The 21,585-nt window shown below is 34.2% G+C and overlaps 1 protein-coding gene across 1 annotated transcript in view; it reads right to left on the reverse strand.

The window, feature by feature from the left end:
- Nucleotides 1-14,229, reverse strand: part of LOC106111705 (transcription factor egl-13) — a gene marked incomplete at its 3' end in the record, with an annotated part of 28,805 nt that extends 14,576 nt beyond the window's left edge. The window contains exons 1-2 of the mRNA XM_013293849.1: nt 13,892-14,229; nt 2,883-3,096 (exon numbers count right to left, since the gene is read on the reverse strand). Of these exons, the coding sequence (XP_013149303.1) occupies nt 2,883-2,962 (80 nt within the window). The remainder of the gene's footprint in view (nt 1-2,882; nt 3,097-13,891) is intronic.
- Nucleotides 14,230-21,585: the final 7,356 nt, after the last annotated feature.

Below are 21,585 nucleotides of genomic sequence, written 5' to 3' on the forward strand. Positions count from 1 at the left end.
TTTTTGTGTTATTTTTGTTTAGGCCGCTGAAGAATTTATGTGATGGTCTTACTTAGCGGTCAGTCGGCTTGTCGGGACGGCGAAATGGTTTTCACTTGCGCTCGGGCCCCAATGTTTATACTTTTGTACGTAACTTCACGCTTTCAATTAATATCAGTGTAGACAGAGTTGTAGTGTCAATTAGATATCATTTGATTTTTTTTATTGAATAAACCGTTAATTTAGTAAAATTTATTATCCTGAGACCAAATCTTCGTCAGAAATTCTTTTTCTTAGCAGAAATCACTGAACTCCTGCAACCTTAACTAGATCTTCTATCACCCTTAGGACAATTAAGAAAAAAAAACACCTCAGTAGTCAAAATCAGTTCAGTAAACTACAGAAGGATATAGTAGTACTTTTATAAATACACGTCCGAAGAAAAGATTGTCTTCGTCAAGAAAAAAAAATAGATTGTCACATAACTATCAGGGATCTCTCGAATCAAAGTATGGTCTCGCAAAATAGTATAGCAGACAAAACGGATTCCGAATACTGGCAATTGGAATAGTTTTCATCGTTTTTTATCTGATATCGAGCGTGGAAGGCATCCTAACGGTATCCACCACGAGACATAACTTTAGGGCGGACCGGGCGAAATCTTTTTATGTTATTTTACTGACCTCAGCCGGTCGCCTTCTAAAAATGCAACCGACGGTCACCGTTCTATACTTAACGTGTTTAGTTCCGAAAAGTAACCGTAAATTAAAAAAAACACGGCTTAGGTATTCCACTTCCTTTTTAAAACGTGACTTAAAGCCGACACCAATGTTACAAAAAAACACATATGACATTGAAGTCTCATTTAAAATGTTGACTATACCTGACGGACATATTAGGCATTGATATGAAATTGTAATTAGGTACGTTCAATAAATCAAAAAATGTCCACGATTACCTTGTTAATTAGGCATGTTAAACAGAATTTTAAGTAACTTTTATCGTCACAGCCAGAATTATTACAAAAACTTTACTGGCAACTCTAATTGCGTTCAACGCCGGCCAAAATTAAAAAGAAAAGTCGCACCGCAAGAATCCCGCCTATTTTTAAAAATGGAACCCGACGATGATTCGCCTAATTAATAAACCAATCACGTACAGTCGAGACGCGGCAGCGAGGCGCGGCGGACGTGCGGGCGCGGGGGATGAACGCTCGGAAATTCGAATACTATATTTTTTCTGCACCCGAAGCATCATGATGTTACTTGTAATTGGCTTGACGGCCGATGGCAGTGAATTTAGTATCAAATTAATTACCAACGGTTCTAACATCGCTTAGCTAAGAGTTAACAACAAAAAACTATTCTATGAGACTAACAGTATAAAACAGACCATTAGAAAATGCTTCTACACATCAGTTCATATAGACTTAAAAAATTACGAGACAAAAAACAATTTTTGTCGTAGTCATTCCTACTTAATCAATCTAGGAATTAGAAAAATTACACGAGACATCGGTCTGTTTCTCGGAACGTGTAGATGCCGCGGATTATCTGACACGATACGTTTTTTTCTAAACACCGCGTGGACTGACATAACCAACAAAAGGCATTTAATATTGACAGCGAAAAATTATGTCAAAAACTTTCAAAGCGTTCGTTGATTTTTGTGGCGGAAAGATAAAAAAAAATATCATTTATCAAATAAATGCATTCCCGGTTATGTCCTTGCTCAGCGTGATTACAAAAAATGAGTTGAATAATAAACGCATCGGTTGGCAACACTGGGCCCGAAGTGATCCGACGCGGGCCGAAGAAGGGCGAAGATTAGCCAGAGCGCGCGCTTTTTGCTTGCATCAATCGATGCGCCCGAGCATTCGCACGATGAATAATTCAAAAATTGACATGAAATGGCGTATGGTACTTTTTTTTAAATGAAAGGTGCCCGATTGAGGACTGTAACCGCCTGACGAATTCATTGCTCGACGGCTTTTTGCGTTCAGTAATTGCTGTATTTACTTTATAGGTTATGAAATTAAATATACAAACATAATATTTTAAATCACCTATGTTTCATATGCACATCTGGGAAGAACTCAAAGATATGTGTGAAGTCAACCAACCCGCACTTGGTTGACTAAGGTCTGATTACTCCTAACTAGGGTAAGCTTCTCGGTGGTAACGCATATGGGCTAACGCCAATACTCACTATACTGAACAATATTCTACGCCGATTTTCATTAGAAAATCCCTTAAGCAGTTCTTTATAGAGATCTCCCTACTTAATCCCCACTGAGCACACTTTAGGACTCTGAGTATATCAGTTGTCTCTTTGGTACAGTCGGCAAAAAATTAATTAATGCGCGTAATGCTGTTAATGATGCAACGAAAACTTGCCGCCATTTCCAAGTATAAGTAATCTCGCCATTTTGAATTCTGTCCGCGATTGGCCAAAACTTCTTTGTCGTGTTTCGATTAAATGACTTTATCCTACAAGTGTCAGTGACATCTCCACGTTATGGTTATGAAGTTTTTATGACTACCCTCCATTAACGGACATGACGAAAAATATATTAATAAAAACTTTAACGTCAATGAAGAAAAATATGATCATTTTTGGGTATTTCCAGAGATGTAGAGTTTCATAGAAGTTTGCAAAGTAAATAATCGAAAATCGATTTTTAAAAGGCCTTTTTTGACTGACTTCCTAAAAGAAGGAGGTACTCAATTCGACTGTTTGTTCTCTTAATCTACCGAAATTACAATAAAAGCTTCAGATAAACAAAAAGTAATAGCTTTTAAACCTCCAATATTCTTATTATTTTTCCAGCGTCATTCTGAATCTGTTTATATTTTCCCGAAAAAAAAATACCTTAACAAATTAACGATTAAAAAAGTACTCACTTGTATGACGTAAAAGACATATTGGTATCAACGCACGGCTGATCTTCCACCGTTCCAGTCGTCAGCATGAGGGTGTTCATTCGTGTTGGCCTTCACTATCGACTATCGACACACCGCGGTACAACACTAGTCCGTCAAAGTCCGTTGGGAATGCGTCAAATCGTCGCCACACATTATGTACGTCACACCACTAATTTTCCTCCTTGTTTCATTTCTGAAAAAAAAAGAACGTCATGTTATAAAATAATTATTTACATTTTAAATTAGTCGTGTATTTTGTACAAGGTAACGGAACGGGGTAACTTATTTATACTTATATTATACAGAGGAAAGATTTGTATTTTTGTATGTATTAAAATAACTGAAAAACTACTGGGTCGATTTTAAAAATGTTTCTATTATTTTTTAATTTCACGCGGGTGAAGTCGCGAGCAACAGCTAGTCTTACTAATAATGCGAAAATTAAGACGGATGGATGATTGTTAGAGTTTGTACCCTAAACTACTGAACACATCTCAATGAAATTTGACATATATGTAGAAGATAGTCCGTAAGAAAACATAGGCTTCTTAATTTTGTTTTTTTTTTTTTATGAGGACATTGTCATGTACGAAAGCTAATAATCCATAAAATAAATGCCATAATTATGTTCAATAGAGTTACATCAAAATTTTTATATGACTTAAGACTTCTTTTGATAACGGTGACAATTCCTTGAATAAAATATATGAATGATGTATGAAGTTAGTTGAAAACACAAATGTACTGGAATGCTGGCCATCGGGATGGTGTAAATGTATTGACTTTATAATTATAAAAGGAATTGGGAACTATAAAAAGTGTCCGAAAAGTCTCATGCAACCTTGATTACAACATAACATTTAATTGTGGAATTCTCAAATTTTGAGGTTAGAATCTGCAACTATTGTAAATTGGTATTTGTCTTCACTTTATGCTGCGTAAAATATTTAATGACGTAGAATATTATTTATTACTAGCTGTTGCTCGCAATTTTGTCTGCATGGAATTAAAAAAACGTAATTTTTAAATGGTGCAATAGTTTTTTTAGTTAATCTTGTTCATGAATTTCCAAACAAATCAGTTAATAAGTTTCCAAAATAAATTCCTGAAATTTTCTTATAAACGTAAAATAAAATAGTCACAATTCAGTAACTTCTCAGTTTGAATTTAAAAAAAAAACATCGAAATAAGATAAAGAACTAAAAAATCAATATTATTAACAGGCATAACGACTTAACGGTTAATAAATAAAAAAGTACATCCTACTGTAAAACATTAAAGGGACTTCATAAATATTTTAATGATGTCACGTACATAGAAACCTCTTTACACCTCGCGGAGTTACTGGCCAATGATAATTTAACAGTACTTAAACTTATAAAAAAAACACAAAAATGCTATCGTAACTGTATAAATATACGTACTCGCGTCAACTTATTAATTTTAATGTTCTCTTGTACATATGTTCGTCGGTAATTTAAATTAATAAAGCTAAGAAAATAAAAACGTACAAGAAACTTATGCTACCGTGTATGGAAAAGCAATGGAACTTCAAGACTTGTCTATACTATTATAATAAAACGTAAACACACACTTCTTTGTTGCCTTAGATGTCAGCAATTACAGCATATTTTCGAATAACTCTTTATTTAATAAAAAGCCCTACACTTACGTCACGCTTTAGGGTATATATTTTTACGCCGTTAAACTTAGGGGTAAATATTTTAGATAAAAACCCTAATGTGGGAAGAATACCATAAGTTGCTGCCAACATCAAGGAAGCAAGACTGCCAAGGTTTGTCATGTCATATCATTTTGACATTTGCAATTGATAATTTGACAAATGTGAACAATGTAATGAAATTTTAATAATTTTATGCGGATGAAATCGCATAGGAACAGCTAATATATGATAATGTTAAGATATTTGTATCTATATATGATCAAGCTTTTACTAGAGATCGTGTAAACGCATAATAAAAAAAACTTGCCTATATTCCCGCAACCAATCTTTCGCCCGCGACTCGCGTGGAATAAAAATTATGAGTAGCCTTGTGTTATTCCAGACTATGCTAATATCTATGTCAAATTTCATCGAGATCCGTTCAGCAGTTTAGGCTACAAACTCTAACAAACATCCATCCATCCATCTAAAATTTCGCGTTTACAATATAAGTTAGATATGTGTAATCTTTGGAATCTAAGCAGCATGTGAAATAACTTGGTATTTCTGAGCGTCGCCCTTCACGGCCCCATGTTTAATAATATTGCGTATAACAGTCACCTAAGGTATGGTATGAGAAACTAGACAGGATCAATTCTCACTTATGTAAGATTTAAATGTATACTTATATCACAGTAATGACTAAGTGGGACTTAGTCCAGGTATAGCTGGATGAATGGACTAAAAAGAGGTTTCATGTCAAGAATTACGTTAAAAAGACAGATGTCTATATAAATGGAGACTCATATTTTCAAACTAGCTATATGCATCTACGTATAATAAAATTAGAGTGTCTGTATGTGACATCAAAAGAAAATAATGTCTGTCCGTAAGCCGCGTTTATTCCGGGTAATCTCCGATATCAACTGGACCTTCAATGAGGGGCTCGAAGCTTATCCTAACTAAGGGGTGGATAGGCCATAGTCAACCACGCTGGCCCACTGCAAGTTGGTTGATTTCACACATATCTTTGAATTTCTTCGCCGATATGTGCAAGCATCACTATGTTTTCCTTCGCCGTAAGAACGTCGGGTAAATTATGTACATTTGAAAAATCGAAAATCTTATTGGTACGGCAGTATTCGAACACGAGATCTGTACAAGTCAAGTCCTTAAACCACTGAGCCATCAACGCTGTCGACACACCGACGTTTTTCCGAATACTTCACAAGAACTTTAATATTTTTAAAATGATACAGCTGTCACGTATCAAAAGAGAGACGCCTTTTGGGGAAAAGCAATCCTGATTGGTGAGCAAAAAGCAACAGCTACATATAAGGAGTTCACCAAAAAGCATCAATAAGTTTTACGATTACTTGTAGACCAATTACACGAAATTATCAGCATAATAATTTAATTTATTTGCATCAGAATTTTAAACAAATGCCAAAATAATATTAAACTTTCAGGATTAAATATCTAGATCTACACTTTTACATTCATTATCTAGAAAAAAACACACTATGCATTAAATAAACACATACTGTATACAGATATAAAGGCTGGTTAAAAAAAAAACAAAGCCATATAAAAACACTATGACTAGTAATATTAAAAAAAAAACAGTCAAACGCTACTTAAAATTGACAAGTATTTACGGAGTTCAAAATCACATGACATTTCAATAAATCCGATAAAGAAATTAGACAAATAAAAAGATAGTTTTGTAGTCTATAGACTTAAATACTTGCCAATAAATATCCGAACATAATTTCACTGATTTTTTAAATTACCCAGAATTGTTTATGCTTCCACCTTCGTAAACAGTTCACCAATCAACTAGATTTAAATCCTAAGAGGACATCAATCCCCATTTCTTTCGATTATTCATATTGTTATGATATAACCATTAAATTATTGAGTCATCAAACCATTGTTCATTTAAAATCGTTGTCAAAGCGTTATTATTATCTGTTTTTAACGTCATCTTTGCTTTTAAGGGGTTAGATTTCATAAGTTCAGAATGACGAGTTTTATAGCAGTTAATTGGTCAATAAAGTCTTCTACTTTTAGTGTAGACTTACTATTGCCCGCGACTTTCTCTAAGCAATATTAAGTAGCCTATAATATGCCCGTCTATGTCAGCCACCCTTTAGTTAAAGTCCGGTCAAAATCGGCCCAGACATTTCGGACATTACACGAAACTAATGCGGCTTGCGGACAGATAGAGAGACGGACAATTTTTTTTAAATACGATCTTCGTTATCAGCATCGCAAATACATTATCTTCTCGAAATGTGGAAATTTCCTTTTGATATAACAGACACTGCAATTTTATTATATGTATAGATTTACCCACCCAGAGTCGTTGATCATTAACAGAGGTATTAGTGTAAATTTTTAATACAAAGGTAGATAATATACATACTATGGTTAGACCTTTTAACGACTTGGTTAACTAAGGACGACTATTTACCGATTTGCCGATAGTAAGCATGCTACACTAAGGGAATGCATAAGTAACAATTACCCATCTCTGAGCGCCTCGATGTGACCTTAAGTTATCATTTCCATAACAATTTTCCATCAATGTAATCAATTAATTGGACATTTCGGTTCGTCGATCCATTCTCTAAAACTTGTTATGATTTCATCCGTCCTAATCTAACATATCTGGTAGTGGTCTGGCCGCATCAGATGCGAGATACGGGCCTCGGCGGGAACCGGCCGGCGGCCATATTGAATCTGATTGACAGCTGTCAATGTTGGCGGCACTGCGACGCGTCGCCGCGCCTGCGCACTGCTACAAGCGCGCCACTAATTCCTCAACAAAAAATATAGTAGCGTTCAAAATAAAACTTAATGTTAAACCATGTATCGATTGAAAAATAAAAACCTAATAACCTTGTATACTAATACTATTATTGCTATAAAATAAATTACTAATCTACCCGTAATTGTCTACTAAATGGTTTTGCCAAATTTTATTCCTCTAACATAGAAAAAAATCTTTTTAGAGAAAGAAAAAGACTTTTATGAAGTCTACAGGTTAATATCTACCTATAGTACCTTTAAAAAAAGTTTGCAATGTCACACCTCCACTTATTACAGACTAGCTTTTGCGCGCGGCTCCGTCCGCGTGGAAATAAAAAAACACAAGGGAGTAGCCTATGTGTTCTTCAAAGAGTATCCTCTACGTCTATGCCAAATTTCATCGAGATCCGTTCAGTCGTTTAGGCTACAAACTCTAACAAACATCCATCCATCCATCTAAACTTTCGCATTTATAATATTAGTAAGATTTTACTGTCACACAAAAGTCGATACCGTAAACAGTGTGGGTTCTTAAGATTGAGCGATTACGTCTTTAATATCAAGCATATTACAAAAGTAGCTATAGCGTGTTTATTATTAGGTTTCAAAGCTACTTTACAGGGTGTCTGGGAATGACGTGTCGCAGTACCACAGATTCTTTTATTGAACATATGATTCTACTAGCTTTAGCCCGCGACTCCGTCCGTGTAGAATTAACACAAACATAAGTGAATAGCCTATGTGTTTTTCCAGACCATCCTCTACATCTATATAAAAATTCATGGAAATCTGTTCAACTGTTTAGACTACAAACTCTAACAAACATCCATCCATCTAAACTTTCGCATTTATATTATTAGTATGATTTTATTCTATTGTACACATCTTTTTTGGACATCACGAATGTTCCTTTGAAATATCTTTTAATATCTACGTGAGTGTAGATGGTTCAAATCACACATATTTATGGATGACTTGGTTCCTATATCTAGTAATTGTTACTATTTAAACTATAAAACCATTTCAAAATACAAATACAAATCTGCGATTTCAAATAGCACATTTTCAACGTGATTGCATCCATTCCTATAAAAGCAGCGTAAAATTTACCATAAGCAAAAATAGCACAAGTGCCCTTCACAATATCTAACATCGAATCTATAATTTTCAAACCACAGACTATAAAACTTGAAGGAAAACCGCCCAATAATTCATTAACTTTACTATAACTATAAATCTCGTTTTACGATCAACGTGACGTCACAAGAACGTGTCAATTTAACATTAAGTGCGTTAAGTTGGTACGGTCGGCAAATAAGTCTTATTCCATCACGATTTTGAAAAAAAAAGATTTTCTTTCTGCCATTACAAGTATTAATGTAACAGCATGCATCAATACTTTAAAATTAACTATTAACAAACACCTAGCTTTACTCTGCTTTGCGCATACCTATTTTGGTAACAAAAGATATTACGTCATTTGTTTTGTAGAAAGTAAATTAAAAACCTATCTCTACGCACTAGCAGCCTACAGGGTAAGGGTACATAACTAATTTTGCGGTCGTGGTTCTCTGCATTCGACTTCTGTTGATTACGACAATGAAAGAAAAGTCCTAGAATAGAGGCGACGCATAGGGACAAGGTGCGTGAGATATCGTAACTCCAGGTAGACCGACGTGATATGGCGGGAAGTCGTTGGACACGAATGGCGGAAGACGGCAACTGTGGAAATCATGGGAAAATGTTTATATCCAACACTAGACAATAAGTAACAAGCTACCAATATTCTAAAATAAAAAGGATAATTTGTGATATATATCGTTATGTTTATAAGAGTCAATATTTTTAAACACCTTATCTTAATATGGCAACACTGACGAAATATGACAGCCTATAGTAACGCCTAAATGTTCTCTCTATTAGTAACCGTTACATAACACATTAGGCAATAGTTTCGCGGCTAAGGCTGTCCCAAACAATGACAGACGTTGCCGATTTTGATTATCGAAGGACATGATTACTGTCGTTTGCGACTTTGAGAATGTATGACAATAACCCTAAAAGTTTTAAGGACTTTTGACTATACTTTTAGAAAATTTTGACAGTACCTTAATGAATATAGCTATAGCTTGCGACTTCATTGACGTGAAATTAAAAACATAGCCTATGTTAGTCAGAGATAAATTACCTTTGTAACAGTGAAAGAATTTTTAAAATCGGCCCAGTAGTTTTTACGTGGATCGAATACATACAAAATTACTATTTTTTTTCTTTATAATATTAGTATAGAAGGAGTACTGGTAGAGGTAGGCCTAGGAAAAGACGAAGGGATTAAAAGGAGACATCGTTATAAAGGGAATGAAGGTTGAGACGGAGGATGTGGCCCTCATGAGTGGAATAAGGACAAGAAGACTTAATGTCATTCGGATATCTTTAGTATATTTAGATTACCCTAACCCGATCGTTCGGCAGGTGTGAAACGGACACTATGTGGTCATATATTTAAAAATACAACCCTCACTTATATCCAGTAATAAAAACATTCGAGTGTTTTGGTTATTGCGAGGCGTTCATTAAAAAACATCCGTGTCGTGGGAGACCCGCTCAATGTGTGTTGCTGAATTACAACTAAGTGTTATGGTTTCATGCTGGCAACATTACGATTATATTATCTGCGACATTTTAATTAAAAGCCATGAGGGGTACACCGGTAGAGGTAGACCTAGAAAGAGATGACCTAGATGCGTGAAAGCTGCATTATCAAGAAGGGAGTGATGACTGAGATGATAGAGTGCTTTGAAGGACGAAAACCCGGTGCGCCGACCCTAGTGGGGTAGGATAAGGCCGGGGAGATGATGATGATGAGCCATGAGCACAATACTTTGATCTCTCTAGAACCTCCTAGACAAAACGACTTTTAACTAGGGTTAGTAAAATCGACAAAATGTGTCCAAACGTATAAGCATGAATCCGTGACTTATCGAATGTTATTGTCGGTTCCATACATTTTAGATTTTTCGGTCAGCAATAGTTACTAGCTATCTTACTTATATTATAAATACGTAAGTTTAGATGGATGTTTGTTAGAGTTTGTAGCCTAAACAGCTGAACAGGTTTCGATGAAATTTGGTTAAGATGTTGAGGATAGTCTGGATACTCACTTTTGTTTTTTTTTAATTAATGCTAACGGAGTCGCGGGCGAAAGCTAGTATTCAATAAATGTAAATATTTAAATCAAGTAAATTCAAGTTCAGAATGTAAACATAACGAATTTTAAAAATGTTTATTAGAATGACGTACTAACACAATGATGTTGAAACTTCGAATTATTTGTGTTTTTAAAACAATAATGGTTATTATTAAGACGTCATATCTACATAAACATATAAAAACTATTTACGTAATTATGAAAATGTAACAGCCTGTAGATATACCAAAGAAAAACAAATGAACATTTCCACTATCGTAACATTTAGAGAAAAATAATATCTTTTCTATCGATGTTTTCTCTACATATAATAAAATTGGAGAGTCTGTTTGAAATGTCGAAAGAAAATTCAGATTTCGGGAATCTCCCCGCAGTATCGGCAACCAAAATCACATTTAAAATATTTTTGTCTGTCTGTGTGTGTGTAAACTCCGCAACGGCTTGGCCGATTTCGACCAGCCATTCACTTAAGGGTAGCGGGCGTAGATTTGCATATAAGCTACTTTTTTGTCTTAATATTTCGTGGACGAAGTCGCGGGCAACGGCTAATTAGAAATAAAACAGTGACAGTATTTTGTTTTAAAACACATGTCTTCTTAATAGAACCTTTAGACCGCAAACGTATCTTGATTGTAAAGCTAGTTAGACACCTACAGTGAACATTCAGAATAAACAGCTAAATCGTACGTGTGTTGGCGAAATTATGACTGTCAGCTAGTGAAACAAAATTGTCAGGTGTCAATAAACTGTAGGTATGTAACTTTACAGAGAAAAAATTAACTTAAGGAAAATGTCAAATGAAATAAAAAATTATAATGGTTTTTCCAAAATAATTTACGCACGAAACTGTATTTCACGAAACTCCATTGCAATGAAACTTGTATTTACATGTTATTTTGTTTTTTAAAGCAAATGTGTGGGATGACGAAATGTTTCGATACAAGTAATTCGACAATGTAAACTTAGATATACCCAACGGATTTAAACACTTATAACACACAAGTCGTAAAATCAATTATTAAAGGTAAAACCATTCCAAGTATCTTTTAGACCAAGTTACACAATTTAGGATAGTCAGAGTTAGTGATAGACAAACATACGAGAGATTTTTATATGTATTAGACAAATACAACAAGCGGGTAATAAAATTTAGAACTTTGTCAGTAGAAAATCATTTTCTTTGTAGTTAACTTTACAAAGGTACTTATTCAATGGATTTAAGTAGCCATCAAATCGCAAATAATATCTTACTAAATAAACTTGAAAATTTGTATGGATAGATGTTAGAAATAATCTCCGGAACGGCTCAATAGACCTATGAAATTAGGCACAGATGCAGAACATAGTCTGATAGTACACATGAGATACTTATTTTTGATTTTTTTAATTCCGCGCGAAAGGAGTTGCGTGCTAAACCTAGTTTACACATAAATAGTAGTAAAATACAACTGTAAACATAATTCTAATAGGATTGCTAAGAAAATCAATATGTTATTAAAATTAAGCATTAAATAGTGCCTGAAATAAGCAACTTTATTGTCGTAGTCATTACCAATACGTTTAATTTCAATCTAAAGAGGTTGTATTTACCAGCTTTTACCCTTTTTTTATAACATAAGGTGGCAAACGAGCAAGCGGCCACTAGAATCCACCAAAATGGCGAAGCGACCGCTGCCCATAGACATCCGCAATTGCAGATGCGTTGCCTACCCTTATACGACGGGGGAGGAGACGCACATAAAGAGGATATTTCCCCTTCTTATGCGTCTCCTCCACCGTCAAATCTCATTTTCCATTCATCCTTCTCTTAAAGAAAAAGGTGGGACGGGAAAGGGACTAAAATTGGGCCTCCGGCACCACACTCATCAGACGAAATGCGAAATTGCTTCCATTTCACGCCTGTATTCTGTGCGGTCGTGGTATTGCAACGGGCGAGCCGACCCATTCGTGCGAAGATGTTAAAGCGGGCTCTACCACTGTTGTGTGTCTACCACTTAGAGCTTGTGTACACCTTGTCTAAATTATCGCAGAACTGTTTAGTCTCAGTTTGATTCCTACGATCTTATATGTATTTAAGTTTATTAAATTCAAATAAGCCAGGGTTACTCATTAAAAATTATTTATTTACGGTACGGTTATAAATTAAAAATACGTTCATTGTTATCAAAATATTCTCAGGATAAAAGTTTATTTTTATTTCTTTCAAATTAAAAATTTATAATTATGAAAACCTTTTAATTTAAAATCTTAATATAAGAATTATTAAATTAAAAATATGTTTATTCAATTTTTATTTTAACCTTTATTTGGATATCAAAATAAGATAAATTTAAACACTTTAAATAGTTTCGCCCGCGACTCTATCCGCCTATAATTAAAAAAATAATAAAAAATATGGCCTAACTTACTCACTGACAGCTTTAATGGTGAAAGAATTTTTCAAATCGGCCAGTAGTTTTTGATTTATTTAACAATCAAACAAAGTTTTCCTCTTTATAATATTAGTATATATAGACATTTAATCCGAAAACAATAGAGTTGCGAAAAAAGGCCTTAGTTTTATTTTAAAAATAACCTTTTAAAAATCTCTTGATAAGACGGTAAAATTGTATTGATCACTTTGATTGAATAGTTTGTTACCCATCTCTGAAACGGCTTAAAGGATCTCGTTATCACAGAAGTAGAACATAGTCTGGAAGAACACATATATAGCTAGCTTTCGGCCGCGACTCCGTCCGCGTGAAATTAAAAAAATAACCTAGAGTTCTTCCAGACTATCCTCTATACCTATAACAAATTTCATCGAAATTCGTTCAGCCGTTTAGAGTACAAACTCTAACAAACATCCATCCTTCCATCCATGTAAAATTTCGCATTTATTATTTAGTATTATGTTTTTTTTAATTTCGCGTAGACAAAAGCTAGTACATATATCTAATAAAATAATTAAAAATGGACACCCTAGTCGAGTTTACTCAACCATATCATGTGTTCAATACATATTTAAATAAAGGTTAATAGGTTGAATTAATTTATAACTCGGGAACGCTGAAATTTTAGTTTATTTGTTCGATATTTAAACAATGAAATCGTCTGTTTAAAAAAAGATTAAGGGCTAAAAAAAAAACAATTGCCAAAGTTGACAGTTTTTCGACTGTTGACGTTTGTTTTTTTATTAATTCACGTGAAGACAAACTTCCTTAATAGGTTAAGAAAAGGTTTAGTTAGACTATTTTTAATAGATGATATTCCGTACATTTTACGTATAACCAACTAAACTATGTAAATAACAATTATAATTACCCATATGATTATTTGTAGTGAAGTATTTTTTTTATTAATCGTCTGTGTCACAAACCAGGTACGTCAAAGTAAATCCTTTTAAATACAAGTACAACCAGAGGTGAACGCGTCTACTGAACTTTAACCGCAACTTGTCACAAACTTAATATTAACACAATATTAAAATCACGAAATCGAAATTTAAAAAAAAAACACGGATCACCACACATCAAGTCCTTCAGTCTTTTTATTTTAAAAGCGCGAGTTTCCGAACGCATCCATAAAGTGTTCGAAAGTTCGAAATTTGAAAATTTGAATTAGTACCGCGATGGTTTCGCGCCGAGCGCACACTGCCGACTGTCGGCGCACGCGCAGCTCTACTCCCAACATCGTTGTATTGAGGCGCCGTCAACCTTCTTCATGTTACATTGGATGAAACTTATAACCAGCGGAAATTGAATATATGTCAAAATATAGAAAATGTAGTAGTTATTGTAGGCCTACTGTGAAACTTGAAATAAGTAGAGTAAGTTATGACTAAGATATGTCTATTTACTTAATTTTTTATTACAAAGATTCTTATGAAACAGTTTACATATTAAACACGAAAAAAAATAATCCTAATATATTATTATGAAGTAATTATGGAAAAATCATTAAATAAAGACAATTATGCTATTTTAATTAATATGAAATCATAGATTTGTATTAAATTTAAAATTATGTATTGGTATTTTTTAATACCAAGAGCTTAAAAGTTCGCCAAACATTTACAACTTCTGACCAAACCTGTTGACTCAACACGCGTATTCAATATCTTAAGAGATCGAAGAAAAATATGCCTAACTCTGTCTGGCATCAAAACTACACCATAAGTGTAAAAGAAAACACTATATCCACAGATGACTTCTCTTAACCTCTCGTAAGTGCCATAAATATAAAAATGGTAAGTGCAATAATTTCCTGATATGGAAATATATACTTTATTCCATAGCAATACAAGTCATTTTCTATAAAAGTAGTCTTGTAATTTTTTACTTTTATTTAACTGTTCTTAAAATTAACATTTTAAATACATTAAAAGTCTCATTACAATTGCGAATAAACCTTTATTAATTTAAAATTATTAATAATTAAATAATTTACAACATTTTCGTTAAGTTTAAAATATAATTTATGTACGGGGATGAGCAGGCGCAACCGGACAATGTTCGATCAAGCGTGAGATTGTTTTTGTCTCTTTCTAACGCGTACATTTCGAGGACGCTAGAAAGAGATAGTGTTACGTTTAGATCTTTATGGACCAAAATGGTAGACGTGGCTTCATTTGGATCTTCCCAGATGAAATCCGGTTAATTTTCGTAGGCATTAAAGATATTTTCTTTATAAAGCTTTTAAACTGGTCTTAATATACACTAAACTGTAAACTCCAATTTTTTTATTATTTATTATGGAATAATGGTGAAATAATGAATTTATTTTGTTTTTGTGAATTTTGTGATATTATTAAACGATGTAAGGGAAGACGTTGGCTTCTTTTATACAGGGAATCAACCTGATAAAGGAGTCAAGGATATGTAATTGAACAAAATACCGAATTTAAAATTAAAGGTGAAAAAAAAGCGTGTGAAATGTAATTGTAAAATTATATTTGAATTGTATAAATAAATAGTCAAACTATATAGCAACTAATTGTATATTACGATAATGAAGGTAAAAAAAAAAAATTTTGTAAAAAAAAAAACACTCATATCATATTATCCCATTGGAATTTTCCTTGAAAAATCACTAACATATATTTTGTTTTAAAAAAAGGAATTACATTTATTTAATATCTAGAGTAAATTCCTGATAAATTAAAAAAAAACCGAACACACACTTCACAAAATCACATATCTCATGAAAATATAAAAACCGCTTCATGTGTGGAAATTGTCGTTTGCATGTTTACAATATTCAGACGTTCATTTAGAATTATAGTTTATTTATTTTATCTAAACAATAAACATTGATTGTTGGATACGCAGACTTTCATACCAATGTCAATTAGTATTCAAAATAGATAGATCTTCTATGAAAGTAGAAGACTAACAGTAACTAACCGCTTCACAGTGGTAGAGCCCGCTTTAACATCTTCGCACTGCAGGGCCGGCTCACCCGGTGTAATACTACAACCACACAGAAAACAGGCGTGAAGTGGAAGCAATTCCGCGTACAGTCTGATGAGTGTGGTGCCGAAGGCTCAATTAAAATTCCCTTTCTCTTATCACCCTTTTCTTTTAAGGAGGATGAGAAGGGAAAGTGGATTTGACGGCGGAAGGGGAAATATCCTCTTTATGTGCATCTCCTCCTTCGATTAGGGGTAGGTAACGCATCTGCAATTGCTAATTTTTGCCCACTGTGCTCCAAGTAAGTACTTTTTACACTTGGACTACAGTCGGGAAAATAAGCGTGAAACTTAGACACCGCACGCACTAGATTGACCAATCGTCACCCCGCTCTGTCCCCAAGTGGAGACAGATGAGAATAAAAAGTTCGGCCATGGCCAATGCCCGGAGCCCACCTTTTGCGACGAGGGGACGGTTGGCCTAATTTATATAATAACGGTTCCATCTGTCACCTTATTGTGTGATAGTGGGACTAAAAGATGGGATGGATGAAACTTTTTATTCACACGTGGGGTCAGAGCTGGTGACCTTTGGGAATAATCCTCTTGATTGTACACCGTACACCGGTTAGAAATTATTGACATTGGGAATGAGTAAAGTCTTATAATTTAAACGCGTAAATAAAGTTCGCTCGCATTCAAGTCTTCATTCTATCAAGTCAATATATCCTCTGCCCGTACTAAGTGTTTGTACGCATGTGCGTCTCTTTTGGATAACAAGAAAGTGGAAAACAAGACGGAACTAAAAATCATTTTATATTTCTCATAGCAATTTCTAATACTTTCGATCGCTCTCTAAATAATAATAGATTTATTTTCTAAAGCTATTACAATCTGCAAGATGGGTTTTTAGACGAAAATTATTCAAATGTTGATTTTAGACGAACAAGCATTACTTAAGTAACGCTTAAAATTAATAAATACATTTAGTGAAAAGCATGAGTAATACTACATACGTAATCCGGTGAGTTAAATGCACTTAAAAATATTTCAGAAACATTGTTTAAAATCCGACTCAAAGGACCATTTTAATACTACATAAGGTGATGAACATTTAATACATTTTAGCATTTGAGGTATTAAATGATATTAAATGGTACGATTGCATATATATAAGCTGAATGTAGAAAATATATTTCAAAGAGAAAGAAAAAATAAGGCTCTGTCCCACCAAATTGTATATTTTCTGATAATAATCTAACATGTAAAATATATGATGGAAATATCGGATTTTGTTCCCTTATCTGACAGCGACGTCATTTTTAAGCTATCTGAGCCTCTACCAGTCAGTGGTGGGACAGGTTCTAAAACTTAAAATGCGTCCAAAAACGGTAAAATTACGATTAACTGCGCCAACGTCGTATTGACGAAGTTACCCTGAGGTAAACTAATTTATTCTATATCGTTATGATGACGCACAAGTCATACCACTTCGGGGTAACGTCCTAGACAATGACAATAATATTCTTTGCAATTAAAGCGAAAGGAAGGACGCGTGCAACGCGACGAGAAAGTAAGAGTATGACAATTTCACGGTGAGCACGCGCTCTGAACTTAAGGTCTGATGCGCATCACGATGTACGGCCAGCAAAACACATGTTCAGCTTTATAAAAATACTAGCTGTTCCCGTGCGACTGCATTCGCATGAAATTATGAATATTGTTTTATTGGTTACATTTGTCAAAATTATCAATGACATGATGACCATGCATGGCAATTTAGCTTCCTTGATGTTGGCAGCAACTTATGGTCTCTTTCCCACATTAGGGTATTTATCCAAAATATTTACCCCCAAGTTTAATGGCGTGAAAATATATAGCCTAAAGCGTGACGCAAGTTTAGGGCTTTTTATTAAATAAAGAATGATTCAAAAACATCCTGTAATTAGGCAACAAAGAAGTGTGTGTTTATGCTTTATTAAAATAGTATAAACTAGCTATTGTTCGTAACTTCGTCTACTTGGAATTAAAAAATAACCTATATACAGCTATGAAGCAGCTTTTGAATGGTGAAAGAATTTTTGAAATCGGCTCAGTAGTTTTTGAGTTATTTCAATACATATGAAATACAAATCCTTCCTCTTTTTAACATTACTAGCTGTTGCTTGCGTCTTCGTCTGCGTGGGATTAAAAAAATAGTTAAAAATATCACGTTACTTACTGATGACGTAGCTTTTAAATAGTGAAAGTATTTTTAAAATCGGCTCAGTAGTTTTTGAGTTATTTCAATGCATACAAAAATATAAGATATACTCTTTATAAGATTCAAATAAATACACATTGACGATAATTTTCTTTGCGACATGTTTACAAACCACATTATTTCTGAGAGTTGAGGGTTCTTCCCAAATCCGATTTATTCTGGTTACACAGTGAACAATGAACCTTGACGCTCTTAATATATTCAAATAGAAAAATAGCATTTCAAAACTGATGTTTTACTGGTAGTTAAATCTTTGGTTTCATGAAATATGTTCGGTACAGATCGTACTGGTTCGCCACATTCGATACGAACATAATTTTGTATTTCGCGCCCCGGGTTTAGTGCGGGTAAGCGCGCTTATTTTATTTTTCTCGCACGGGCGGGTAGAAGAATAAACCCTCTCCACTACGGACGGGCGCGGGGCCTGCGGAGAGGGGTGCGAGGAAAAGGTCGGAATCGAGCAGCCAAGCGGAACGGTCGCGAACACTTGTGCGGATTAGAGTTGCTCTTTTGATAACGCGACGACACAACAGGCGTGTCGATTTCGGTAGCGAACGGGGTCGCTAAATTCGGTTTCGCGTTCGAAATTGCTGATACATCTTCAGGCAGTATCGCTGGGCCTATAGACTTGACTGAACCAGACTTTGACTCGATTGACACTGACTGACACACCACCTGCAGGAGGTGACGCAATTCATCGAGCTGGTGAGTACCATTTTTCCCCCTTACGTTTACAATATTATGCCCTCCGGTGCAATCGTTTGTTGTTTACATATACGTGTTTATATATACGTTCGTATTATTGGTCAAAATGTTTCGTGTATTTTTATTATATTGTAAATGTCCACTATTATTCCAAATAATATTAGAATTTGTGGGCAGCTAAGGTAAGTGTACCAGTAATTGATAGTCCGGTGTCAAAAGTTAAGTTGTCGAATATCCTATTATGCACCAAATCTGAAAGTACTAATTACTGGGTCTTTTACCTTATATCTTACTAATATTATAAATGCGAAAGTTTAGATGGATGGATGTTTGTTAGAGTTTGTAGCCCAAACGGCTGAATGGATCTAGATGAAATTTGGCATAGATTTAAAGGATAGTCTGGAAGAGCTACTACTTTTTTAATTCCACGCGGACGGATTCGCGGGCGAAAGCTCGTAAATAAATAAATACTACATTGAAAAAGATCGTATGAATAATGAACTTAGTTATAGACTTTTTTTTTACTTATTCTGTAGTCATAATAAATGTTTTGTTTTGACTAATAGCACGTACAGGTGAAGGCTGTATGGAAGGAAAGTAGGGGTAGGTCAATTAAAGTCGCAGAATTTATAATTAATTACCTCTTCAGTTTTGAGATAACGAACGTGTAATATGTTTTTAAATTCTTAATATTGTACATTTTATCTATACTATTATAATAAAGCGTAAACACACACTTCTTTGTTGCCTAAGATGTCAGCAATTACAGCATATTTTTGAATAATTCTTCTTTTAATAAAAAGCCCTACACTTACCTTACGCTTTTGGTTATACATTTTCACGTCATTAAACTTCGGGGTAAATATTTTGGATAAAATCCAAAAGTTGCTGCCAACATCAAGGAATCAAGGTTGCCATGGTTTGATACCATGTCATGTCATTTTGACGTTTGCAATTGATAATTTGACAAATGTAAACAATAAAATGATATTATTATAATTTTATGCGGATGAAGTCGCATGGGAAAAGCTAGTATGTTTAATAAAAGTTTTCCAATTTTAATAAAGACATTATCGTACGTCTACGTACTTTAAACGCTTTTTTCCTATTAGTAAAACTACTAGATGGTTTTTAATTATGAATAAAATTACCAAATGACACTCAATACTATTCAAATAAAAGAAATAACAATATTATTTTTACACAGTACTGAAAATTTCATTTAATAACTGGTTAAAATATTAAACTATTTTATTGTAGTTGTTCGTTTTTATGTTTTTAATATTTTTGCTATCTGTACATTATTGTAGTCGGCGACGCATGCGCGCACAGATCTCGCCGAAATTGTCCTCGCGCAATTTCCCGCCACTTTCCACGCTCCCCGTGTTTAACGTTGTGTAACTAACTGCTTGTGGTAATTCTATTAGCTAACACCGAACTTGACTATTCGATGATTACGTAAACACTGATCAGAGCTAACATATAAAAAAAGAAAACAAAAAAAATACATACAGACGAATTGACCTCCTTCTTTTGGGAAGTCGGTCAAAAAGACAATATTTCGCTGTTTTTTATCGGAAAACGGAATAAAAAACGAACAAAACATCCTCATATAAGAAAATTTCTTCTCGAATAATGTATTTATTGGGTAAGAATACTCTCAAAGCTATGAATGCGGAGGGATATACCTGTAGAGGTAGATCTAGAAAGAGATGGATGGATTGTATGAAAGGTGACATGATCAAGAAGGAAGTGACTGAGATGACGGATGATAGAGTTATTTGGAGGAAGAAAACCCGGTGCGCCGACTCTACGGGAGTAGGATAAGGCTGGGGAGACGTGTCTCAAAGCTACTGTTCAAGTGCGTAACGTACTCAGTTTCAATTCGCATCGGGACCTATTTAAATTCATTTTTTTTTAAAACAGAAAGCACTTTAAACCATTTTTTATATGATAAATATGGACACAAGCTTTGAAATTTAATTTAAAACTTAAAAAAGACAATTATTTCGTTCCAATAAAATAACTCAGTCATATAAAGATGTATGCTATCATATAATCCGAATAAGTAAACAAGAGTGTCGACAAGTAAAAAAAACGTTGAACGGAAGCAAAGGGTCGTCGCGGAAGGCGATATCCGGCATCCTGCTCACCCCTTTTTATTTAAACGCACAATTATAAAATTATTCGCTTGATTTCGTCGCGGCTTCTTGTAGCCGACGAGTTGAATTTAAATCGGCTCGTAATTCTCAAGTCAAGGGTGGTCTAACATTATGTAGTTAAAAATATTTATTTTGTTGATCAATGTACGCCATTTTGGGATACCTAATAATAAAAATGTAAAAGTAATTTTTGGCAATTAACATTTATTGGGCATTCAACTAATTTGTTACGTTCCACCCTTAGTTTTATTTACATTTAGTCCAATCTACTTATCGCATATAGAAATGTTATTTTTCATACTGTTGTAAATATTGCGAGATTCGATTATTCCTAGATTCAAAAGCAGCCCGCTCAATAATAGACCTCTTTAGGATTGTGAGCGCCATCTACCGACATACATTTTTATATATGCTTGTTCCTCTAAATTTTAAAACGCCTACAATTAAAAAAATAGCAACCTTTTGAGAATAAAGTTTT

This window comes from Papilio polytes, unplaced genomic scaffold (genome assembly GCF_000836215.1).
Source record: "Papilio polytes unplaced genomic scaffold, Ppol_1.0 DF824146.1, whole genome shotgun sequence".
Lineage (NCBI taxonomy): Eukaryota > Metazoa > Arthropoda > Insecta > Lepidoptera > Papilionidae > Papilio > Papilio polytes.